Here is a 27,888-nt window from a genome sequence, read left to right on the forward strand (position 1 = left end):
TATTATCTCTTTTACAATTATATAAGAACATATTTAAAATATAAATTAAAAAATAATTCATCTAAACCCAAAACCTTAACCTGACCCCTAAATCCCTAAACCTTAAATCCTTAACTCTTAACCTTTAATGTCTAACCCCTAAACCCCTAAACCTTAAATCTTGAATCCCTAATCTATAATCCCTAAACCCATACTCCCTAAACCTTAAAATAGTAACTCCTAAATCGACCTTAAATCTTAAATAAATCATATACCCTAAACCAAAAACCCTAAACTATGTGATAATTAATTCAATATTTTAAAATTAATACTATCTCTTTTACGATTATATAAGATTTTTAATATATAAATTAAAAAACAATCGGTAATCACGTACCCAAAAAACTTTAAAATTATTTTAAATAATAGTTTAATTTTTCCATGTGTTTTATTTCAAATTATTTCTACGTGTCATTATTTTTTTTGAAGATTTTAAATATTCAATTAGAAATAAATTGAATTTTATTTAATTAATATAAATAAACCAATTAAGATAAAGCCCCCAACATTAGCGGCGCTTTTTCAAAAACGCCGCTAAAACCCCGAGCATTAGCGGCACTTTTTAGAAAACGCCGCTAAAGCCCCCAGCATTAGTAGCGCTTTTTAAGAAACGCCGCTAAAGCCCCGAGCATTAGCGGCGCTTTTTCAAAAACACGGCTAAAACCCAGAGCATTACCGGCACTTTTTAGAAAACGCAGCTAAAGCCCTAAAAGGTAAAAAAACGACGTCATTGGGCTTTGGTTTTTTACGGCATTTTTCAGAAAAACGCTGCTAATGCTCGATCTTTAGTGGCGATTTCCATAAAGCGCCGCTAATGCTCGATTTTTACCGGTGTTTTTTATCCAAGCGCCGCTAAAAGTTCCGCTAAAAGCCTGTTTTGGTGTAGTGGTTCTATGAGAATGTATACTGATTATAGACAGTTGAGCAAGTTAGCTATTAAGAATAAGTATCCCTTACCTCGAATCGATGATTTGTTTGATCAGTTTAGAGGTGCAACGGTATTTTCAAAGATTGATCTTAGATCTGGGTATTATCAGTTAAAGGTGAAGGAGTTTGATGTGTTGAAAATTACTTTTAGGACTCGATATGGGCATTATGAGTTTTAGTGATGCCGTTTGGGTTGACTAATGCTCCTACCATGTTCATGGATTTGATGATTCATGTGTTTCATTCATACTTGGATCTATTCGTGGTTGTTTTCATATATGACATCTTGGTATATTTTGGTTCTGAGGAAGATTACGACGAGCACTTAAGGTTTGTTTTGCAGATTATTCGAGATAAGCAGTTGTATGCAAAGCTAAGTAAGTGTGAATTTTAGCTTAGGGAAGTGGCATTCTTAGGTCATGTCGTATCGGCAGAAGGGCTTCGAGTGGATCCTAAGAAGATAGAGGCGATTTTGGAATGAAAGTCGCTTAAAAGTGTTACTAAAGTTAGGAGTTTCTTGGGTTTAGCTAGTTACTACCATAGGTTCATTAAAGGGTTTTCTCCCATTGTCGCACCTTTAACGAAGCTACTTCAAAAGAGTGTGGTGTTTGAATGGACTAATGAAAGGCAAAAGATTTTTTATCTGCTTAAGACAGTTCTGACTAAGACACCAGTATTGGTTCAACCGGAACCTAGAAAAGATTTTATAGTTTACAGTGAAGATTCGTATTCGAGACTTGATTGTGTTTTGATGCAATTGGGTAAACTTGTGGCTTATGCCTCAAGGCAATTGAAGAGGCACGAATAGAACTATTCTACTCATGATTTAGGGTTAGCTGTTGTGGTGTTTGCACTTAAGATTTGGCGACATTTATCTTTATAGAGAGAAATGTGTGATCTACACTGATCATAAGAGCTTTAAGTACCTCCTCACCTGAAAGGAGTTGAATTTGAGGCAAAGACGTTGGATTGAGCTGTTAAAGGATTATAATTGTGTAATAAAATATCACCCTGGCAAGGCGAATATAGTTATTGATGCTTCAAGTAGGAAGTCGATGACGGAATTGAGAGTAATGTTTGCGTGCTTAAGTTTAGCTAGTGATGCTAGTTTATATGCTGAACTGCAAGTAAGGCCGACCTTGTCACAACAAATTAAGGAGAAGCAACCGTTAGATGGAGAATTGTTGAAAAGGATTCGACAAGTTGAGCAAGGTATTAAGGGAGATTTTGATGTTGATAATGATGGTATCTTGAATTTCTGAGATAGGTTGTGCGTACCGTAGGATATGCATTTAAGGCAAGCGATCCTTACCAAGGCATATAGTAGCCCTTACGCTATGCATCCCGGAAGTGGAAAGATGTATCATGGTCTTAAGGAAGTTTATTGGTGGCCTAGTTTAAAGCGTGATGTTACGGATTTTATGACTCGATGTTTGGTTTGTCAAAAGGTGAAGGCTAGACATCAATTTCCCTCGGGTTTACTACAACTTATTATGATTGCTGAATAGAAGTGGCAAAGGATTACTATGGATTTTATTTCGGGTTTGCCATTGACCCCTTCAAGGAAAGATTCGGTATGGGTTATAATTGATCAGTTCTCGAAAAGTACACATTTCTTAGCCATGCGAACCAACTATTCCTTGCAGAAGTTAGCGGAGTTGTATATTGCTGAGATTGTTGTCTTCATGGGTTCCAGTTTCGATTATTTCAAATAGGGATCTGAGGTTTACTTTAAGGTTTTAGAAAAGTTTACAAGAAGTTTTGGGATCGAAGCTTACTTTCAGTATGGCTTATCACCCCCAAACTGATGACCAATCTGAAAGGGTAATTCAAGTTCTATAAGATATGTTGCGAAGTTGCATGATTAAGTTTAGTGGTAGTTGGGAGAGATATCTACCTTTAGCAGAGTTTGCTTACAACAACAGTTTCCAAGCAAGTATTCGTATGGCACATTTTGAGGTGTTGTACGGCAGAAACTGTAGAACTCCTTTGTGTTAGACAGAATTAGATGAAAGGCGAGTTGTTGGGCCAGATTTAATTCGTGAGACTGAGGAAAAGGTTAAGCTAATTTCTGATCATTTGAAAGCAATGTCTAATAGGCAGAAATCTTATACGGATCTGAAATGTCGAGATATTGACTTTCAAGTTGGTGATAAGGTATTTTTGAAGGTTTCACCGTGGAACAAAGTCTTGAGATTTGGTAGGAAGGGTAAGTTAAGTCCTAGATACATTGGACTTTATGAAGTTGTTGAGAGGATAGGTCTGGTAGCTTATCATCTCAAGTTGCCACCGGAACTTGATCGAATTCATAATGTCTTCCATGTGTCTATGCTAAGGAAGTATCATTCTGATCCGTCACATATTGTACCAATTGAGGAGATTGAAATCCATGATTACCTTTCCTATGAGGAAGAACCAGTTGAAATTTTAGACCATGAAGTGAAAGTGTTACAAAACAAAAGGGTTCCGTTGGTTAAAGTTTTGTGGTTCAATCATCAAGTGGAAGAGGCTACTTGGGACCGAGGAATCAATGAGACGCCGATATCCTTATTTGTTTAGCTCAAGTAATTTCGAGGAAGAAATTATTTTTAAAAGGGGAGAATTGTAACACCCCAAAATATGGACTAAGAGTTTTAAGGGTATTTTAGGAATTTTGGCCTAGACGAGCTCGAAATTTCGTAAGATTGGTACTCGATAGTATTTTTGATTATGGCATCTTAAATGTCAAATCAATTTTTGAAAAAGTGTTCAAGAAGCCCTTAATTTTAAAAAAAGGACCGATTTATAACAAAGTCAAAATAGTGGACATTTATGTGGCAATTGGACCACTTTTTAAAATTGAACCTAAAAGCCACCCCCACCTATAGTTTTCACGTTTTCTTCATTCCCTTTAAGCTTATGTTGCTCCTTTCTTTTCCCTAGCTATTTTTATTGATTTTTTATTACCAAATCCCATTACCTTGAATTTCTATCATTCCTAAGTCATTTACCATCATAAACCTTCAAGAAAAACACCCAAAAACTCCATAGATTTCATCATCTTCTTCAAACGTGGGGTTTTCAGATTTTTGTCAAAACTCATTCATTCTTCTGTCAAAAGTAATCATTCATGTCACCATTGATTTTTAATGTTATTTAGACTCTAGAACTAAATTATTAGCCCTCGAATTGCATATTTTAAATAAAAGTCGAAAATCTAGCCATTAATGGTGGATTTCAGGATTTTGCATAAAAACTTAGTTTCAAAGTGTTTTTCAACCCATTTTAGCATGATTAGAAGGTTTAAACTCATCTCGAGGTTTCGTTAATGATTTCTCATGTTTTTATGAATTTTGTGAAATTTGCCTAAAAGATGTCGAAAATGTCGATACCATGAATCGAGTAGATTTGTCTAGTTTAAAGGTTGCAAATTAGGCGTAGATGATCAAGTATATGAGCAGAACTGATTTTAAGCAAAAATGTTGAGTATAGATCGAGATATTGGTATATAAAGTTTGTGATGTTAATGGTTTAAGTCACATGAGAATTTAGCTTAAAGCTTAGGTTTTAGTTGGTTTGAGTGGATTCTTGGCTGATGTTTGACAGTGGTTATTGTGTGACTTATATGTGTAAAGCTTTGTTAGAGCTTACTACGAGCTAGGAAAGAGTTAGTTGAGCTTTCAGTTTTTGACAAAAGTATGAAGTGGTGAGTGTATAGATTTGCAACTCGTAAACACGAGTCATGTGTTATTGGGAATTTAGAGGTAGCCTAAACCCCTACTCTAAATTTCGAGTATAAGTTTTCTTGAACTATACTTGTCTTGTGGTTATATAGTATGCATGATATGTGATATGTGGATTTGGTGTTTATTGTGTAAAGTGTAGTTATATACATGTAATAAAAGTACATTATATATGTTATATGAATATGCTAGTGTTTTCAAAAGATGTTAATATGCAGTGATAGTGCACGGTTAACCGATAAGTATTATGCGATGCTATTCAGATATTTTGGCCTTGTGATCTTAGAACCATTGGATATAGTTGGCATGCCATAAGATTGTGAGTACTAACTTATATGTATAGAGATTTTGGGTGTTGAGGCCCTGGGAAATGTTTGGAGGGATAAAGGAATGTGAGCCAAGCTCCATTCAACGAAACATGTGAGGGGAAATGAGGAGAGTGTTAGCTATACGCTTCACTTTTGGGACATGTTTGACTCTACGAGTCCATATGGTGGAAGGAGATCCATGTATCCGATGTGTGATGATAAAGCTCACTACATATTTCACAATACAAGTTGTAACACCTCTTACCCTTGTTCATCGCCGAAATCAGGTAAAAAGTGTTATCAAACATAAAATACATATTTTTATACAATCAAAGTTTTTTTTTTTTACAAAATTTTGACATAATCCCTTTTTGCAAATATCTAATCCCTCATGCAAATTTTCAAAAATGCAATCCCCAATAAATTCAATATTTCAACTAATACAACTATATACTTAAACATAATTAAATCATTCACGACATTCAAAGTAACCTCACTAGTAATTTAAAAAAAAACAACCTATCAATTATTATACATTAACATTTTAAAATAAGTAGTAATTAGTATATATATACACATATATATAAATCCCATTAACATTAAGTCTTCTATACATGTCATAATTCAGAAATATTGTTTTCAAAATACCAAAAGATGTAGATAGTGTGGATGAGTCCCGACTCTGTCTGATTTTCGAGTTGATTGATAACACTATAAAATAAGAGAAAAGAAAGAGGAGTAAGCATATAGCTTAGTAAGTACGTATGCAATTGATAAATAAATTTCGAGCATGTTTCCATAGATAACATAATTTTAATCAAACATAAATTTGTCATTTATTCAAATTCCAGCAAACTATTTTTCTGAGTCGCGGTCACTAAATTATTTTTATCCGGAGCTATGAAACACCAAATTAAGATCCATAAATTTTCCCTGAAACTAGACTCACATATCATCTTACCATAAAATTTTCAGAATTTTTGACTTGGTCAATTAGTACAGTTTATTCTTTAAAGTCACCCCTGCTTCACTGCTCAACATCTCTGACCTCTCTTCACTAAAAATGATTTATCTCACTGTACAGAATTTGGATGATATTTTTGTTTGTTTACTTTGAAAATAGACTCATTAAGTATTCTAAGCATGTAAACTATATCTCATAATTATTTTTGTACAAATTTTTTAATGATTTTTGCAAGTCAGAACAAGGGATTTTGAAATCAATCTGACTCTACCTCACTAAAATTCAAATATCTCAAAATATACAACTCTTTTGCTTGCTCTGCTTCTTTTATATGAAAGTAGTCTCATTAAGATTTAATTCCATATCTTATTCAACCAATAACTCAATTTCTACAATTTTTGGTGATTTTTCAAACTAACATCACTTCCACTGTTCAAATCTGTTCTGTTTCATTTTCACTCATTCACATAACATTACAATAATTTATTTTGTAAGCACAGTACAAAACTTCATCACTCCAGTTAATCTTTTGCGACTTATCACATTTCAATCACATACTCATAATTGTTTATCAATACTCATATCCCGTTGAACATGTCGGTATAGTAGCGGATATTCGGTGGTTTGCACATAGTGCCACCCGTGTAATTATTATCATTCAATACACGTAGTAGCCTTCACATAGTACTACACACGTGATTAAACTTTCTGGTTCACGTAGTAGCCTGCACATAGTACTACACATGTGACCGTTATCTATCGATACACGTAGTAGCCTGCACTTAGTACTACACACGTGTTTACAGGCACTTTATTCAAGCCTTTCTTATTCCGAAAGTTTCACAGAGATTCTTACTTTTCAAGAATTTATAATTTATCCGTACACAAATCACAATTTCAATAATTCAATCAAATCCCAGAACAAATTTAATAATTCAATTCAACTACTTCACTTATTACTTGCCAATGATATATCCACAATTCAAGTGGATTTTAATCGATTCAACTGTCAATTTTAAATTTCCTAATTGTTATATAACTATGTCATAATCAAAAATTGCTCATACATTACAACAAAATATCAGAAATAGTTATAAACAATGTATTAATTACATACTACTTACCTCGGTGAAAAATATACGAATTTTGCAATTCACTCCACAATCTTTTCCTTTCCCTTATCGAGGTTGATTCCACGTCTTTCTTGATCTATAATAGAAAATTTAGCTTGTTTAATATTCACATTTATCAAAATAATCCTCGACTCAACTTTTGACAAAATTATGATTTTGTCCCTAAATTTTTGCATATTTACATTTTTGCCCCAAAGTATGGAAATTAAATTTTATTCCTTATTCTTATTTTTTATAACATGCTGATCACTTTTTCCTTCTATGGCAACATCAAATTCTCACTCTAACTCTTACTTACGAACATTAAATATTTTTACCGATTATGTTATTTTACTCGGTTTCACTTAAAATCGACTAGCAAAAATAGTATAACATAAATTCTAGCTTCATATTCCTCCATAAAACATCAAAATACATACATTTTACACATGGCTAATTTTTCAAATTTCAACCCTAGCTCAAAATAACAGTAGAAATAGATAAACCGAGCTACAGGAATCTCAAAAATGCGAAGAACATTAAAAACGGGGCTAGAATGCACTTACTATGAGCTTGAAGAAGTAAAGAAACCCTAGCTATGGCTTCTTTCAATTTTCGGCAGCAAGCAAAGATGATGAACCCATTTTTTTATCTTTTTCCCATTTTAATTCTATTTATTTACTAAATGACTAAAATGCCCTTACTAAAAAAATCCTATTTCACTTATTTCATGTCCATTTTTGTCCATCACTAACTAATGGTCTAATTACCACATAAGGACCCCTAATTTGTAATTCCATAACAATTAAACACCTTTGACATATGGAACTCAACTTTTGCACTTTTGACAATTTAGTCCTTTTGACTAAATTGTGTGCTCAAACGTCAAAATTTTCGAACGAAATTTTCACAAAATCTTTTTGTGAAGTTGTAGACCATAAAAATATAATAATAATAAAATTTTCCTCATCAGATTTGCGGTCCCAAAACCACTATTCCGATTAGACCCTAAATCGGGCTATTACACAAGTGCCATCATATCTCATCTTGCCTTGTGTTATATAATTGTGTGGAACATGTTCTATGCTTGAACGATTATGAATATGTGCTGTGTGAATGACCTTTAGACTATGCATGATTTAGTACTATATGATGTTAAACTTAAGATTGTGGTACCTACGAGTAAATGACTGGTTGTGTTGCATGATGACATGTTTATATGGTGGTTATCCTATTCATTCACTGAGCTTGCAAAAGCTCATTCCCTCATTTCAACATTTGTAGATTAGTGACGTAAAGGTGTGGGTGGTGTGGTTACCAAATGAGTGATCCAAGGAAGTCTGGTTATTCTTCTTAGGTGCTTCGTTATTTTATTATTCTTTTTGGGGAATTAGGCAATGTGGTAGAACAATTTTGAGATATTGAGCTTCACCATTTTGATTCACCTATGGGAATTTTGTGTTATTTTTATGCTAGAATACTTAAACATTGACAATGGCATGATGATATTGGTTCAGATTCACTTTTAGTATTTTGTATTGTTGATTAAGTCATATGAACAATTATTTAATTTAGTACTTGATGTATGTTGATTAGGAACTATTTGTGATAAGTTAATTGCATTCCTATGCTGTATTTTTAGCTCCAATAGCAGATGTATCGATATTGGGCTTTAAAAATCGATACCTCTGTGAAATAAAACGTATAGGAAATAGAATAGAGATTTGGTATTGATACCGTTGCTCGAGTATCGATACTCGAGGGATAAATATCGATACTTTATCCTGTTGTACCGATATTTTTCGATAGATAGGTTTTTAAATCGAGAAACAAAATGCTCAATTAATATCGTTTTTCCAAGTGGTATCGATAACACTTCAGGAAATTATCGATACATGGATATCAGTATCGATACCTACGAAAATTTTTATGAAATTTGCAAATTGATCCTTATGCATAACTCTGGTTGTTTGTATGATCGATTAACAGAAGATTTGCATGTAACAATGATGATTAACCATCTGGACGTATTAAAAACTGATCAACTTAACAAAAGATGCTTGATTTACTTGAATCTAACTTCCTGCTTAACGTAAACAAGATGAGATGGTGGTGTGACATCCCGTACTCGGGCTTAGCGACCAGGCCGAGTATAGGGTGTTACAAATTATACATAACATATAACACATACAGAGTCATATTAACTTACTCTTTTCAAATCCTTCCTTGGGTTAAACCTCAAATCCCCAATCACATTTCAAAACAGATATCACATTTCTTATCATTTCAACCACATGCGTATTCCTGTGAGTTCAGGGATTTTTTCCATGGTTAACAACATGTCCTACTGTAGGCAGCACCCATATCGCTAGGTTGGTTAGCAACTAACATGCCTTACCAAACCTAGCACTCACGCCAACCGATTAGTAACTAACATACCCCACCAGTGGCCCGCCAACCTAGTTAACAACTTACATGTCTACCAGTGGCCCATATACACGCCAATCTGGTTAGCAACTAACATGCCCTACTAGTGGCCCATCATATACTTCCACCTAGTTAGTAACTAGCATGCCCTACCAGTGGTTTAGCACATCTGCCATTCTGGTTTGCAACTAACATGCCCTACTAGTGGCTCATCATAATTGGGCACAGAGTTTAACCCAAGGAAGTCGTATCCATTTCATACTACAAACATGCACACACAGATGACCACATGGAATAGGTTCACAAAGTTCTATGCCAATGGTCTCACCTGAACTCTATGCTATGATAACCAAAATTTAGTGAGATACTCAAAACAGAGGGAAAACACAGAGAAGAGTAATACAGACTGGATACTTACGGATAATCCTAACGAGGTTTAATACACTAACTCTATTGTTGCACGTACAACCCTTTCTTACTAATCTATCACTTCTTGATTCCTTTTTAACGAAAAACTCTTCCTTAAGCATGATACCAGAGTATAACAAAGCAAGGGAAAAGGGAAGAAAAACCCCACTACAACAGTTTCACTGATATATATATATATATATATATATAGTTCACACAAATCTCACAAAACTTACATGTGGCTAACATACAAAGCTAATTACCATATTAAAGTGGCCAACATAATCACTTCTAGGCAAAACTCACCTTAAGCATTCATTGTACCAAAGTTAATTTCTAACTAGATCTTAACAAGAAACCAACTAAAACTATACAATAAACACACATGTTTGAACAGAAAACAATTGGGTCCACAATCACACAATCCACTACTAGCAGATACAAATAGAAGGATCTATCATTCAAAACTTTTCAAGAGAAAAACATTGATTGGCAAGTTCCCACAGTGGCCACGCCAACACATAAAAACTAGAGACCTATATTTCGCCAAAAAGTGAACCCTTCAACCAAAACATTACAGACTTATCAGAATAACCAAACAGTCTGCCAATCATGGTGCGACAAACAATACAAATTCAGAATTGGCGGATAGAGCACAAATCAGCCATACCTCGGTTAAAACTTAACCAACTATCCGCCTACACAAACCATCAACTAAGACTACACCGAGAAAAGTGTTAAAAGTAAATCTTTAAAAATGTTGGTAAATCATTAGAAATTTGGTATGACGGAATGTTAAGTTGATTAGGTCTAGGATACTCGTAAAATTTTAGAAATTTTGAGAAATCCTTAAAAATTTTGGTAATTCCTTAGATATTTTAGTATAACCATAGAAATTTTAATAAATTCTTAGATATTTTGGTAAATCCTTAAAAATATTGGTTTCATTTTTTTTCTTTTTATTATGGTTGTGTTTGTTTCATCGAAAACAACTTTGAAAAATGATTTCGGAAAATTGATCAATTTTTGAAAAATTAATATTTTCTAATGTTTAGATGATTCTCCGTAAGATATTTTCCATTCTTTGACATTTTAAATCATTTTCTACAAGGTATTCTTAGTGAAACAAACACAACATAAATATATTTGTTACAAAATATTATAATAGCATTTCCTTTTGAGAATTGAAATTTATTTTATAATAATTAATATCATATGTAAACTTAGTAATAATTAATGTGTAATTAAAACTTAATTTAAATTACATATATGAGAGTCAATAATGACACATCAAAGTCAAGAGATAAATGAAGCTAAGCATGATTTAAACAAATACTCATATCTACATAATTAAAATATTCCTATTTTATACTATAAAACATTTATTATTAAATATTTATAAATTGTAATATATATTTATTATTAAAATTAATATAAATACTTTCAATAATATATTAATAATATTATTTAAACTTAATTATTATTGTTAAAATTTATTATTAAAATAAAATTTTAATATTAAATAATTCATTAAAATAATAAATTGTATTACTAATTCATTATATTATTATATATAAAGAATTAAATATGTGTATTTAATAATATTCAACATCGTAATATTTGATATTAAGATTTTAATATTTTATATATTTTCAAAACTTAAAATTAAAAATTTTATTATAATATTAAATTTGATTTAAATTAATTTTATATAAATTACGAATATTTTCTTTTCATAAAATGACTTACTTTTTTTAGAAAAGTAAAATAATTTTTGAAAATGATTTTTTTCCTTGTTCAATTTACTTTTTATGAAACAAATAAAAAAATATTTTTATCAATAATTTTTTTATGAAATAAACTCACTTTAAACATAAACCGTAGGATAAGCTGTTTGTAAGTAAAGGCGTCCCCTAAAAATCATTTAATTGTCAATCTGGTCCGGATTGGTAAATATCCTAATACATTTTGTACATGTAGCAAACAGCTGGAAAATCCAACCCGCCACACTTGCGGTCAACATTACTAATCCTTTCATTTCATTTGTTTGTCTCTCCGAACTTAACTTTTCAAAACCTTCGAAAATTAATAAAATTTCAAAAAAAAAAAGAAAAAAAACACAGGAGGAATTGGAGTCAATACTCGACTGACATGGCTACACTTCGGCCGCCTAGATCGGTCTCCTCCCGAGACAGTTCTGATGGTAGCGAGAGGTTGGACGGTGCTGGTAGCTGGGACGCCCTTGAATGGACCAAAATTGAGGTTTTTCTTTTTGTGGATTCTAGGGTTGTTTTTTTTTTTAAATACTTTATCATTTTTAATAAGTAATTAACAAATTTTTAACTGTAGCCGGTTACAAGATCTGTTTCTCATGTTAATTCGGAGTTTCTGCTTGAAGCTGAGCGAGTTATAGAGGAGGTTCTTCTGAATTTTTTTCTTTTATTTTTATTTCCTTGCGATTTTTCTTGAAATTATGGATTTTGAATTCTATTCATAGATAACTTAGATCACCGATTATCATTTTGATTGAAATGAGAAATTCCAAGATTGTTAATTTCAAGAATCTTGATAAGTAGGTGAATTCTGTAAAATGAAGTTTCTGCTTCTTTCTTTAAATATTACAATAGCATATCTTAAAGTAATGGCACTTTGGAATATCTATTTTTAGGGCCATGGTGTTGTTCTTGTTAATAGAGATGAGGCCGGAACTTTGTTCATTACCAACTTTCGACTTCTCTTTCTTGTAAGTAATTTGCCTTATGGCATTTAGTATTTGGTTAACTATTGCTGTCTTGCATTATTTGGCCAACATACATCAGCATCACTTTAAGCTCTTTTTGGTGAATGAAGAAATTTTTGAGTAATAGCACATACAAATATTCCTAGATTTCAAACTTGAAATAGATGGCATTTTTCCATAGGGATTATAAAAATTAGTTCTAAGCTCCTGAAAATGCACTTAGTTACTTGGTATTCTAACAATGGAGTTCATTCTCCAGTTTTTCAAGCAAATGGGAAAATTTTATGTTTGTTTAAGAACTTCTTTAGATTGATATCAACCTTAATATTGCAAATTAAATGGTGACACTGTACTCTCTGTTTTGACATTAGTATCAGCGTGAAAACTGTCAGTCTCACACTAGAATATGCTCTATGTGATACTCAGCTTTAATATGAACTCATTCTACATAATGCTTTTAATGTTGAGAAGAAAATGAAGATGACAGAACAGATGGAAGAGATGAAATGCTTTTTCAAAAGAACTCATTGGTATTAGAAGTGATGAGAATTACAATAGTGCTCGTATGAGTTGATGATACTAAAAAATGGGCGGGATGCTGCATATCTTTGGGACTTATTGTTTCTATTTCCTTTTATAAAACTTCATTAACATCGCATTTCACAAATTTCTTTTATACGCATGCATTAATAGTAATGTAGTAGGTTTTTTTATGCTTTTTTGTTACAACTTCAATGTAATTGATCTAATTTTCCTCTTTTCAAAAGAGTGATGGCACCAGAAATATTGTTCCACTAGGCACCATTCCTCTGGAAACAATTGAGAAATTCAACAAAATGGTAAGTTAATTTGTTGTTGAGCTTGGAGATATGAACTTTGAATTCAATGTATAGACCCAATGGAATAATGCATCGCAACAACTTGAATGCTTAATAGATGTGGATATGACAAACTACATAAATAAAGTATGTTGGAATGAATTTGAGTGAGATTTGTGCAAAGCGTTGGGATTAAAAAGCCATTTCATTAAAATCTTTATTCATTTTTGACAAGATAATTGAACAGTAAAATTGTCACGAATTAGGTCAAATAAATGTCAGAAGCCACCTTGGTTATTCAATGGAGGCCTACGCAATCTTTAGAATATATGTGATCTAAGAGCGACTATGTTGTTATTTGTATTCTATTATTTGAATAACCAATTTCACTCATAGTACTTGAGAAGGTCTAAGCTGATAGGTCCCTTGCCTAGTTCCATAAGATGCCTAGACATCTGAAAAGAAAAAAGAAATAATAAAAGAATACATGCAATAGCATAGATAGGTTTTTAGTTCCTAACACTTGCATTTATATTATTCTTTAGAGTTTAGACCAAGTATAGACGTGTGTGCCTGTATATAATACCATTTTTTTTTGTTTTAACTGTTGAATGCCCATATTAAATCTAATAATCGTCTAGGTGGATTGATTTAATATATTTTGCATTGATGGGGATTTGTGTAGGTAGTGAAGAATCAATCAGCTGCTCGCCAAATTGATAGATCTCCATCTCGTCGTCTCCTTCAAATCATAGGTATGCTATGTTTTAACGTCTTAATTGTTTAAAAAACATGTTTTCAGTATTTTAAATTTTGGACGAACATACTTATTCGTTTATTTTATATAAGTGGTCAAGTGTCTATAATTAGCAGCTACGTGAATTCTTTCATTTTATTTCTAGTGGATAGGCTTGTAGATAATAGAAAAAGCACCTACAAGATGAGCATTATGCATAAGGTAGTTGAAAAGAGAATATCCAAATACATATTGGGAACATTCTTTTCCCGTAATAAAATATGTTTGAAATTTTGAAGTTTGATGGGACATGAGGCTACAAGAAGTGGTAGGGGCTAGAAGGGGGAGAGAGAGAATGATTAGGGTTTACCTTTATTTGTAGAATGGGAGTATGGGTAGAATTATGACCATTATACTTCACTTTGGAATTAATGATTTAATAGATTTTGTAGATTGATAAATAAAAAATTACCTATAAAGTGTTTCTTTAGGAATTGTAGGAAATTGGGTCATACTTAAATTCTCTTCCTTGTAACGAAGGTAGAAATCAAGTGAATATAAAGAAAAAAATTATGGGTAAAGAAAAACTTATTATTCACTACTAGTGTCATGGTGCTAGAATTTTGGTCTGATAAACCGCGCGACCTTAGGCGATAATTTTGCTTTAAATCCGCTTAAGTCAAAATGCGAGAATTCTCAATGAAATTTTCTAAGGCACCGAAACTTAGTGAAAGCAAACACAAATGAAGAAGCAATGAACAAACAACAAAGGACACTAGAAAGGATTGCATACAAAATGTTTGAGTAAATGCTCCCAAAGTATTCAATTACTCTTGAATAGGATGATTACAAATTAGGGGGAAGACTTATATTTATAGTTGAACTCCCCACGATACAACGATACAGTTTAAATTATATCGACAACTAAGATTAATGTCTATCTACTAGTTGAGAGTCCTAAAGAATTTGAACTGTTTACAATCTTATCCTTAAGATTACAATATTTACTTTGATAACTCTAAATTACTAGAGGGTTTCATTAGGCCATTAGGCTTTAAGTAGATGGGATTTTTCTATGTTTCACAAATCAGGCCACTCCAAGTGGTTTGAATGAGCCCAATTTAATCAGATGACTTTGTTGGGCGATGTTCTGTGCATTGGTCACGGGCTTCTATCTATGGCCCGTGACATTCTCCCTTATACATTTTAGTGACACTCTCGTCGCGTCCCTAGAATGATGTTGGTCTAACTCGTTTTGAAACCGCCACAATGCCTTAGCTGATTCCCAACTAGTTGTTTTGTTAAGTAGTTCTTTCCCTCGAAACATTTGCTTTAGCTTATGTCTCTGTTGCTATCTAATTCGAACTATTTCTCCCCTTTGTACATCTCTATCGTAAGAGACCATCGCTCTTGGGATCCCCTTAATCCTTACAAATAGGTTTTGACATAATTATTGTCGCTAACTCCGATTTGTAAGCCTCTCGGCTAACCCACTTTAGAATTTTGAAAGGGCCAATGTGTCTTTATCAGGTCAATGGTAAGTTATAACATAAAACATTAGAAAAGTGTTTGAAATGTACCTTACTAGTCATATTTACTCTTTTTTACTGTCCAATTTGCATCACTTCTTTACCAACAAAGTTCAATGCACAACTCAGTTTTCTTATAGGTGGTAGCCCAACTAATAACTCAACATGCTTCATATCGGTTTGCTGCACCTTTAGTATTTTCGAGGAGATCTCTTTATCCCTCTGTATTACCAAGTTGATGTTCTCACCACAAGGAACATTCTTGGCTAGCTGCATTGTCAATAGTCTTAGCTCCACCCTTTGCGTCACGACTCACTTGCACAATGCATTCTTGTTGAGGATCCAAAATATATATATGTATTCGGCAAAAAGAATCAAAAAGGCACCAATCTAATCAAGAAAATTTAAGTCAAACATAAATTCGTAATCATCTAAATAAATTGTCTCAAAGTCTTTTTTGTCTTTCTAATCATCAATCTATAGCTCAACTCTTTGTGTTACTTTACAGTCTTGATCCTTCTAGTTATTTTATTAACTGTGAGACCAAGTTGATTCGTAGCTCTCTCACATGAACAAGTTTGATGCCCCTGTATCAATAAGAGCACTCCTTTGGTTTGCGATTTTGATGTCCGCAAACATCAACCTTTTCTGCTTGCGACCTTTCTTTGCCTTCACAGAATTGAGTATCATCGTATCAAGCTTTAAAGTCTCATTATCTGGCTCCCCCTCTTCTTTACTAACCATAGTCAGCTTGGATTGCTGTAGGCAATCCCGCATTCTATGTGAACTACAACATAAGAATCTCTATATCGACTCCTTTTCACTCTTCTTCTCCTTTGGTTTGTTGTTGGGCTTTCACTTCCTCCTTTGTGGTTTCCCATTGCCACCATTGTCATTTTTAACTTGTCCCTCGTGATTTCCCCCACCGTTGCATTTCCTTTTAGGCTTAGAGGACTCGAACTTGTTTTTCTTCAAACCAAGCTCAATTAAGGACTCTGCTATGGTTATGGTTTTGCTAAATTCCTACTTGGCCAATGACTTCAATTCATCCATAAAAAAGAAGAATGCCACTTTTTCACCTAAATCAGAAATCTAGAATATCAGGTCACTGAACTCCCATACATACTCCCTAACTGGGTTTTGTTGCATAAGTTGGCGCAACTTAGTCCGAACCTCATCCTTGGCATACTTTTGGTAAATTTGCCCAACTCTTTTTGGAACTCAAATCAAGTCCAAATTATGGTTTCACCTCATTTCTCATCTATGGACCTATGACGCCATAATAAAAGAGTGACTTTAGTAAAATACATAGGATCACGGAGCTACTGTTTCATTCCCTAGAGAACATTGTCCACATTCCTTGTGGACCTAGTACCCTTAAACTCTTTAGGCTTGGGTACATCCATGTTAGGCTTGGGTGTCGCAGCCAACACCCTATTACCCACGGTTGCTTTGCAAAAAAGGAGCCCCTCAATCTCCTTCAAAGCTGCCACCATAGCTTCGAGAGCATCACCCCTCTCTGTTAACTGAGCCACAATGGAATTGAGAGCTCATTGCACCTCCTCCACATCGGCATTAAGAGTGTCCAACACTTGTCCTTTGAGCTCATCTCTCCTCGTGTCCAGCTCTACAGTGCCTCTAAAACTACCTTGAGGCTTTCTTTCATATCACCCACGAAACCCTCGAGTTTGACAATCTTGCCTTCCAAAGTCGACAGCATATCTCTTGATCCGTAAGTTTTCTTGGACCTCCACAAGTCTCCATTGGGAGATTTTGATCCTCTACTTCTTTCGTCATCTCAACTCAGCACTTTACAAACCTTGACTCAGATACCAAACCGTCACGGGACTAGAACTTTAGTCTAGCAAATCGTGTGACTTTAGAAGATAACTTTGTTTCAAATTCGTCTAAGTCAACCTAACTCTAAAAAGGCGATAATTCTTAAAGAAATTTTCTAAGGCATTGAGACTTAGTACAAGCGAACACATTAGAGAAGAAACAATGAGCAAACAGGAAAAGGCACCAGAAAAGATTGCACACAAAGTGTTTGAGTAAATGCTCTCAAAGTATACAATTACTTTTGAATAGGATGATTACAAATGAGGGGAAAGCCTCTATTTATACTTGAACTCCTTTTGATCCCACGGTACAGTTCAAATTACATCGACGATTAAGATTAATGTTTATCAACAAGATAAGAGTCCTAAATAATTTGAACTCGTTACATCTTATCCTTAGGATTACAATATTTACCTCGATAACTCTAAATTACTGGAGTGTTTCATTGGGCCACCGGGCTTCAAGTAGATGGGCTTCCATCTATGATCCATGAATCGAACCAGTCCAAGTGGGGTTGACTGAGCGTAATTTAGTCAGTTGACCTTGTTGGGCGATTTTGTACGCATTGATCATGAGCGGCTCATGACACTGGGTATCCTATTTATACAAGCCATATGAGTTAAAGAAAAAAGTAAAAGTAAATAATAACTCTAAAAAGACCTATACAAAATAATATCTAAAAAACTTCTTTAATATCTTATTTAAAACACTCCTATTATAATAAATTTTCACACATGTAGTGGAAACCTATAACATACTTGTAAGAGATCCTTTTAGTTTAAGAAAACTGATAATTGTCACCAAAATGGCTAGATGGTTTTATAAGATTGTGTGGTCCACCTTTCCAATTCCTAGACTCCTACTAGGATTTCGAATTAGGTTCAAATGTCTACCAGAATTAATCTTGTTATAGTTTAACGCAAACAACTGTCCTTTAGGTCATAGACAATGCTATTCTAGTTTTCTAATTTAATTGGTATGGAAATAATGGACCTAAAGGCTTCTCTTACTTTTGCAGGAAAAGATATGAGAATTATTGTGTTTGGTTTTCGCCCTCGAACCAAGCAGGTCTGTTTTAGCCATCTATTCTTTGGTTTCGTTTATATTCTCAGTATAATGTGTATGTATATACTATATTTTATTTTTTTGCTTTTTTGCACCTGAGCATTAGGCCCAGTTTTAGGTGAATGTATTCCCTACTCAAAGAGCTGACTCTACTCCCTAAATCTTTTTTTGTTTTTTCTTGTTGATAATATATGTGCATTTGTTATATCAATTAAGGCTTGAAGAAGTTTTCTGTTTAGTATTGTTTAAAGAATTTGAAAACAAGGAAGGTGCAATTTCTGCTAAGCTTAGCGCATAGGATTATTTTAGATTTAAGGTGGGAGATGAATCATATCATGTTCCCTACAACCACAAACTGCTGATGGTGCAATTTCTGCTAAGCTTAGTGCATAGGATTATTTTAGGGTTAAGGTGGAAGATGAATCTTATATTCCATGGGAATAAATATGCCAGAATTGCATGGTAATGAACTAAGTCCATGAAAGTTTTTTCTAGGCATAACATGATGCTTTATCTTATTCTAGAAAAGGAAAATTTGTTTTAACTTTTTGGAAAAATAAACACTTGTAATACTTGTACTAGTTTCAAGGAAGTTCAAACATCCTTTCCTTTTCAGTTCAGTTAATATAGAAAAGAAAATTAGTAAACTATCATATTGGTTGACCTTACATCTCAGAGATTTAAGTAATTTATATGAAGAAATTAATGCGGTTGTAAATTTTTTCTATGTAGAGACGTGTTATATTTGATGCATTACTGAGATGTGCAAAGCCAGCAAGAATTTGGGATCTTTATGCTTTTACTTGTGGACCGTCCAAATTCAGTAAGCCAAACTCAAAGGTGCGGTTACTGAATGAATACTTCCGCCTTCTTGGAAAAGGCTCCCATTGTGCATCTGTGAGTATGGTTGAAGAGGGGTCATTTACATTGTCTAATGATTTATGGAGAATAAGCAACACAAATTCCAACTATACAGTGTGTTCGAGTTATCCATTTGCATTGATTGTTCCAAAAAGTATTAGGTAAGGTATTGGGATCCCCTTTGAGATGGCAAGAGGAAGACATAAAAGGAAACCAGAACCAGTCTTTCCTTATTTTAACTTTTGAATCAGATCGTTGTGGATAAGGCTAGTTTCACAATTATTGCTATATCTAAGGAACTAATCTTCATTCTGGAACTAATTTTTGCTAGTGATGAAGAAGTGATCCAAGCTTCAACTTTTCGTGCAAGGTGTAGGATACCTGTAGTTTCTTGGTGTCACCCTGGTATGTGATAATTTTTGTGTATGTCCCCCCCCCCTTCTCAATGATATATGTTCGTCCTTGATTTGTGATACCTGCATTGGAAAACAGGAACTGGAGCAGTTCTTGGCCGTTCAGCACAACCCTTGGTTGGTCTTATGATGAATATGAGGAGGTATTACTTAGTTTTTGATGAACCCCAAAGCCCTTCAGTGAGAAATGTATTGATATATATTGCATATCTAAAGTTTCTAATAAAATGATGCCTGGCTAAAATGATATCTATGGCAAACTTATTTTTTGGTTTTTCTTTCAAGGAGTATGGTTCATCTAATTTTTCGTTTTTATGATTCTTCTATAGCAATGCCGATGAAAAGTTGGTCGCTTCGCTTTGCACTCAACTTGTTGATGGAAAGGGTTCAAGGAGGTACTCTGTTTTGTTGATTCCTGTATGATGTCATAGGTCGTTTTTCCTTATCATAAGTATCAGCATCTACTTCCCTACTTTAAACTGCTCCTGGAATAAGTGGTGTATATCAATTATCAAATTAAAAAGTGTTTATTTATTTTATATTCCATTAGATTTTACAATGACATCATTTTCATAACACATGGGAGCTTGCTCACAAAGAAAGATCCTCATGTTTTTAGGTAACCAGATTTTTAGAATATGCCTTGATAGTGTACATGTTTTTTGAACTTTTAATGGTTTGTTTCTGTTTTGCTTTTGTTCCAGAAGGATGAAAGTAATGTCCATATAGGAATTGCTAGTGTTACCTCTATTTTAACATTGTTTCTTCTGCCAATTTAGAAAGCTATATATTGCTGATGCAAGACCAAGAAAAAATGCATTGGCAAATGGAGCAATGGGAGGGGGCTCGGAGTCTTCTTCAAACTATTTTCATTCTGAGGTCTGTCTTAAGTTTGAGCTTGGAAGATATGCATCTCTACCTAACAAAATTTGGCTCTGTAGTTTTTAGTGCCCTAAGTTTTTTTTGTTCTCCTTGTCAGATAGTTTTCTTTGGGATAGACAACATACATGCAATGAGAGAAAGTTTTGCTCGGCTTAGAGACTATTTAGACACTCACGGTGCCGCATCATCAGATGGAATGTCTTCATTTTTGGTTAGCCCTGCAGTTCCAGCCCCATTAAGATCTTGATCAGTTACTGGAAGTGCATTTAGAAAGAACCATGAGGATATTTGGTGCATTAACTTGAATAAAGTTTGTGAGGAATTTATGTGCATAAACCTTCTTCCTAAAGAAATATAATCTACGTTTGTTTCTTTTATTTCTCTTTTCTTTTGTGGATCAAAATCTAGCTGATAATACCAAGTGTGTACTATTATGATCCTTCTCCCCCCCCCCCCCCCAAAAAAGAAAAATAATAATAAAGGAATTAATTGTGTTGAGCTGTATTTATAGTATTTTGAATATGAATATGTTAGTATGCTAGATCATTCCTGATGTTTACTGGTCAGTCATCTTCTTAGAGCATCTGAGATTGGTATACATCAAGAACATAAGCTGACAAGAATTTCACACAAAGTTCTATGTGGCCCTGTCAACTATATTGATGCGTGATATTATTGTTGTGAACATCTAATCTATGGAAGTTGTAACTTACAGAGACATGGCGGTTCAACTTGGGGTGGAGGAAATCTCAGCAGTATGTCTGCTTCAGTATCAACCCTTGGTGACAGTGGTTGGTTAATACATGTTCAAAGTGTCTTGGCTGGTTCAGCTTGGATCGCTGCACGCATTGCTTTGGAATCAGCGTCTGTGCTTGTGCATTGCAGGTTAGTATTATTTTAGTTCATGCCTACATTTATTGGTTTAATCTTTGTTGCATTTAAGTACTTTTATCTATTTGTTTTAAAGTTGATTTGAGGAAAGGCAAGTTCTTTCCATTGTCTTCGGACTTGTTTCTGTTAGTGATCAGCACTTGAGCAAGTGATATGGGTCTTTTTGGTTCAGTGCACTGGCATTATTCTTTTTTACTGCTCTCATTAGTTCAAATTATTCTTGCTTATATATCATTGTTTAACTGGTGGAACCTGTATCACTTTGTGAAATGGACTTGATGACTTCTATTTGGTGCAATCAGTTACTTTTAACTTTTTAATTTGGTTTGATGGAGCTATTCACTTGAATCTGTTTTACTGGTAGTGAGTTGGTCAGTTGGCTTAAAACTAAAATTGTTGAAAATGAAAAAGGAAAAGAAAAGATAACATGTGAAAATCTATGTAGTAATTCAATCCTAAGCCCTGTAGAAGCCTCAAGGCAAAATTCATTGTGATATAAAACTTAAGTCAGATGTCAGACCCAGTTTATCTTATAAAATAAATAAAAGGAAGAAGATTAAAAAAAATTCTAGGTTTCTCTCCTCATCAATATGCCCTATGGTATGAGGCCACTTCCATGCTCATCTCACCCCCCAAACCAAAAAAAAGAAAGAAAGAAAGAAAAAAAATCCTTCTAATCTCCTCAGCCATGCCAACAAATTCATCTACCAGTAATTTATGTGAATACCATTACATCTGTTGTTTGCCTTCTTTTTCTTTTCACATATCAGTTTAATTATCCTTTCTGGACTGTTTTAATGTAGTGATGGATGGGATAGAACAAGTCAGCTGGTTTCACTAGCAAATCTGATGCTTGATCCATATTACCGGACATTCGCAGGTTTTCAGGTATTTTTCTGAACAATGGCCTTTTCAACAAACAACCCCTCCATCTCTCTTTGCATTCTCCTTTTTTAGAACCTATTTCTCATTTGCAGCACTACGGCCCAAGACACATATTATGTACTAGGTTTTGCTTGTACCTTTTCCTCTTCACTTCACTCAGCAAGACAGCATCACATATTTAGCATTACTTTTGAGAAAAATAGCTGTCATGTTCCCCCACCTAAAAGTGGTTTTGCAGTTTAAATTCCCTTTAGGCACATCCACGTGAGATGCCGATGGTTTTTCAGTGCCCTGGGAACTTGGGAATTGGGATAACAACTTGGAAAAATGTCTCTTATTCTGGATTATTACATCTTAATACAGGCACTTGTTGAAAAAGATTGGCTAGCTTTTGGTCACCCATTCTCAGATCGCATTGGAATGCCAAGTGTGTCTGGAACTTCATTTGATTTAACCAGACAATCTTCCACTGGGAATCTGTCATCATCTCCAGTACGCCAATCTTCTGGATCATTCACACCTCAAACTTCTAATACATCTCATGCGCAGAACAATTATTCCCCCATATTCTTGCAGGTATCTGTGCTGAAATATTTTTGGTTATTCTTTCACTGAAGTTCTGTTTCATTTTAGTTTGATAATTTTCACATGTAATGAAATTGTGAAATCTTTGGGGGTTTCTATTTCACACAAATTATAATTAATAGATATCTTATTTTGATGCTGTTGTTAATTCATCAGTATAATTTCAATTCACTGATTAATTTGAGATCTGATTTGTGCATTTGTTGTTTTGCAGTGGGTTGATTGTGTTTCTCAGTTGTTAAGGGTGTATCCATTTGCTTTTGAGTTCTCCTCAGTATGCATCTTTCTTTTATGCATGGCATTCACTTCTTGTTTTATCAAATATAATTCTTTTCACGTGGCAATTTTTTTGACTTTATCCTTTATTTTCTCCATACTTACTGATTTAGTGACATTCTTACTTTATGTTGATTTAGACTTTCCTGGTGGATTTCTTGGACTGTGTGCTCTCATGTCGTTTTGGAAATTTCTTATGTAACAGGTAATTTCTCTATTAGTAGCTTTAGCCTGCTGTGCCAACTTAAGTTTGCTTGCTGAAGAATTTGAGAAATGTGAAAATTGGTGGGAGAGGGGGGTGTCTGGGAAAAAATGGTGCAACAAACATTTAGGGCCTTTTACAGGCAATGCACAGGTGATCGTTGTCCATTCTATCTATGAAACTTAAATTAATTCCCTCTGAAATAACTTTCATCTTTGTTTCCTATCGTCTATGATCTATGCCTTACAAAATATCTAAAATTTATAAGATACTCTTAAAGTCAGAGGCTCAGAGCAAACATATTCTCAACCATGGCTTTACTTAAAATACGTGCACTTTGCTTCTGAGATTACAATGGGGTTCATTCAATTCGATTGTTGAGAAAACTAGCCATCTGTACCCCTATCATTCATCAAAATTCTACTGCTTTTTAAATTTTCATAATTTGGCACTTGATGGAAAATAGTGGATATTCCTGCATAAAACCTATGGGCATCTTTATTCTGGAATCATTGTGTTTATTGTTGCAATCTTCTGCATTTATGAAAGATCAGATGATTTATAAGCTTGTAGAAATGTGGAAGAAAAGCACATTGTTCTTTCTACCTTCAAGTCTGAGTTCTACAATTTGTTTCATAAACTTTTGAGGAGCCTAAATTATTTCCTTCACTGGTTAGTCCAAAATTGTGGGTAGCTGCATTAGTACATAAAGGAAGTTTTATATATTTCAAGATGACCTCGTTGTATTGAAAGTAACAATTTTGTTTTTCTTGCCATTCAAATTTCCTCCAAACCCCCTTTTGAAGTGTCAAGTATTTTGTTTATTTATATTTTCAGTGAGAAGGAGAGAGAAAAATGTGGTATCTATGAAGCATGTGGATGCTTGTGGGCCTATTTTGCTGATCTGCGTTCTTCGGAGGGGAGTTCTCATGCCCATTATAACCTCTTCTATGATCCATTGAAACATAATGGGCCAATTTTTCCTCCAGCAGCTGCTTTGGCCCCAACACTTTGGCCCCAATTCCATCTTCGTTGGGCTTGTCCTTCTGAATCCCAAGCTGGTGAACTTGAGGCTGAATCCAGGAGCATGGCTATAAAGTTTTCTGAACTGCAAAAGGTATTTGAAAACAGAGACTAGAAAAAATCTCTGTAAAAGAAACAGAAAGATCATTGAGGAATTCTAAGCTACTTAATAAAAGAAACTATCCTATTCTAATGCTTAGAATCTGTAAACTTTTGAAATTAGTAGCAAGAACTCAGGAAATGGTATTGAGTCATCAAGAAAATATAAAAATAAAAGGTTATAATATGCTGTTAGTCCCTGTACTTTGAAAAAATTTGAGATTTAGTCCTTGTATTTAAGAAGTTAAAAATTAAGTCCTACTTGTTTGATTTAAAATCTTTAGTCGAGTCATTAAAATTGTAAGTATTTTTTGTCTAAATTTGTCAACTTGGAATTTTGGTTAGGCTGCTCTCGTATGACGTGACATATGATTAACAGAAAATAAACATGTTAAATTGACAAATTTTTATAGAAACTAGCAACAACAATAATGATTACACTAGCATTTTTAAATTGAAAAAATAGGAGGATTGAATTTTTAACTTTAAAAGCACTGGGACCAAATCTAAAATTCTATACGAGTACAGGGACTAACTGCGCATTTTAACCAAAATAAAATAATACCCTAAACTAACTCCTAGAAGTCTGGAAATAAATAAATCCTTGACCTGTCAACACCGAACACCCCCTCTAGCTGGTGAATAGATGTTCGTTCCCAGCTTGTCCACTGGCACTTCAAAACTTGGTTTAGGCAGTGCATTTATAGGGACATCTGCTATCTGTTGTTTGCTAGGCACATAGGTCAAGCAAATTAACTATTTTTTATCTGATAAAATGCATATTTATCCCAACATATTTTGTTCAGTCATGATGAACCGGATTTTTTGCAATACTTATGGTTGCCTTGTTATCTCAAATACTTTCATAGGTTCAGTACTAGGCACTTTCAGTTCTTCCATAACCTCTTTAATGAAATCAGCTCACAAGTTCCATGTGCAAGGGCTCTAAGGCTCTGCTTGGTATGGAGGATAAATTTTTCAATCTATTGGTTAAGCTACAAAGAAAGAAAATGGTTATGAATCTTAACCATTTGATTAACAAATTTTCCATCCTCTATACCAAGCCGAACCTAAGGGCTCTAAATTTAGCCTCTATGCTGCTGCGAGCTAACTGGTTGCTTCTTGCTTCTCCAAGAACCAAATTCCCCCAAAGCATTGTAATCTGATGTGGACCTCTTATCTTCAACTGAACCTGCCCAATCTGCATCAATAAATGCCTCCTCACTTCTCTGCTCATTTTTCTTTAACAACAAGCCTTTACCTAGAGTAGACATATTCAGCCACTGAAAGATCACCTTGTTTGCTGTTTCTTAGAGGAGATCGAATCTCAAAATGTTGTGCTGTGTTTTCCAGATCCGACTACATTTCAATGGCCATGCCCCATATCTCCTTTGCTCTCTGGTAGAATAAATAAGTCTGGCCAACCTTGGGTTTCAAGGAATTAATTAACCATGCCATGATCATAATATTTTTCTGACTCCCAAGTTGAGTAACCTGCTTCTCCTTTGTTGGGTTTTACCTTTGCACATATCATGTAACCAAATTTTCCTTTGCCTCGAATTACCAACATAACCACTTGAGACCATTCAAGAAAATTGTTCCCACTAAAGTTTGTGTTGGGTTATTTGGAGAGAATGGATTTCCCCACCAGTAGAAATCGTAGATGAGGATATACTACCAGAAGGTTCAGATAACACCTCTGAATATTCCTCTAGAGTCGCATCTGAAATGACTGTTTAGCCAAAATAAAAATCAGAGGAAAAATAAATCTGATACCATGAAAACAGAGGGTAGGAAGAATTTTTGCAGAAGAGAACAGAAAGAAATTCATTGTTATGTGCCATTGAGGAATTCTAGGCTACTTAATACTAGAAACTATCTTATTCTAATTCTTAAGAGTGTGTAAATTAGTAGAAACTAGGTAGCAAGAAATCAGGAATAATGTGGAGTAATGGAGAAAAATTAAAAACAAAATAATATTCCTAAACTACCTCATAGAAATATGGAAATTAATAAATTGGTGAGCTGTCATCAGTATTAAAATTTTCAGTTTTTGTCCACTAATTGTCCCCTTTGGTTATTTAGAAATACATGGTGTACTGGATAAATTGGGAACATGTAACAGTACTCGCTAAGCACAATATATATTTTTTTAAAATATTTATTGGGTGCTGCAATGCTAACAGGCTAAAGAAGCAGCTGAAATGAAAGCTAAAGAGTACTCTGTGGCCATGGAAACATTGAAGGCAGAATTACGGAATGAGAAACGGCTCAGTAGCTCTGCAGTGAACTTGGCCCAAAGAGCCAGCAAGGAAAGTGTTGCCATTAAGCGAGCCATACTGTCGCTGGGGTGCAGGGTTAACTACACAAGTAATGGTGACTGTACTGTTGATGTTGAAAGTAATCCAACAGGATCTCAAGAAAAAAGTATACAGTCTCCTCCTAGAAAAGAATCTGATGGTACAATGGAGCGTGATGACAACTCAGATTTGTCTGTTTCAGTTACAGTTGTGTCGGATGATGTTTCCAGCAGTCCACTCGGTCAAGTATGTGAAACTTTATGTCCTTTGCGTACACGGGATGGCAGCTGCCAGTGGCCAAGTGCTGGTTGTGCTCAGCTTGGTAGTCAGTTTGTTGGACTGAAGGCAAATTTTGATGCATTTGACCACCTGTCTATTTACGATAGTTATTTTGAGTCTTAACTGAAAATTTGGATATGTAGTTTCGGTATATAATCAGATTTCACAGATTCAATACAAGAAGCCACAACTATGGCTCTTTTGTCAGAAGCTGGCCTGGAGGTGAGGCAAAAATGTACTGCCCCAGCTTTTCAGATTGGTCTGGGGATATGTTGTTTAGAGAATGCAGTCATTTGTTATCTATCTAGTTTAGATATGATGAACAGAAGCAAGAACTTGTTCGTTTTAGAGGCTATGTGATTGATGCTGGTTTGGTTTTTGGTACCATTCTTCAGTATCAGCTGCTATTACATGGTCATTCCTTTCTGGAATAAGATTAGTGAGTGTAAAGATTACGAGACCTACTTATTTTCTGCCATTGCCCCATAATCAATGTATACCGATTGACTGACTTCATACAGGTTCACTAGTAAAATTCCTTTTCTTGATTTTCTTATG

At 34.3% G+C, this 27,888-nt stretch overlaps 1 protein-coding gene across 3 annotated transcripts; it reads left to right on the forward strand.

Moving 5' to 3' along the window:
• The first annotated feature begins 11,894 nt into the window (after nt 1-11,894).
• LOC105763609 (phosphatidylinositol-3-phosphatase myotubularin-1) lies at nt 11,895-27,886 on the forward strand. 3 transcript variants are annotated; one of them, XM_052624677.1, is made up of 20 exons: nt 11,895-12,169; nt 12,257-12,325; nt 12,576-12,650; nt 13,415-13,486; nt 14,151-14,220; nt 18,588-18,637; nt 19,367-19,656; nt 19,827-19,900; nt 19,988-20,051; nt 20,238-20,303; nt 20,459-20,527; nt 20,688-20,787; nt 20,888-21,001; nt 21,506-21,675; nt 22,485-22,569; nt 22,930-23,142; nt 23,366-23,425; nt 23,568-23,632; nt 24,467-24,746; nt 26,938-27,886. In XM_052624677.1, the coding sequence occupies exons 1-20, from the start codon at nt 12,059-12,061 to the stop codon at nt 27,451-27,453; spliced, it is 2,613 nt and encodes an 870-aa protein (XP_052480637.1). In that variant the 5' UTR covers nt 11,895-12,058; the 3' UTR covers nt 27,454-27,886. The 3 variants fall into 3 exon arrangements, with proteins under 3 accessions (XP_052480637.1, XP_052480638.1, XP_012437332.1); XM_052624678.1 differs by lacking the exon at nt 12,257-12,325; XM_012581878.2 differs by lacking the exon at nt 20,459-20,527 and having other exon boundaries at nt 11,897-12,169.
• Nucleotides 27,887-27,888: the final 2 nt, after the last annotated feature.

This window comes from Gossypium raimondii, chromosome 12 (genome assembly GCF_025698545.1).
Source record: "Gossypium raimondii isolate GPD5lz chromosome 12, ASM2569854v1, whole genome shotgun sequence".
Lineage (NCBI taxonomy): Eukaryota > Viridiplantae > Streptophyta > Magnoliopsida > Malvales > Malvaceae > Gossypium > Gossypium raimondii.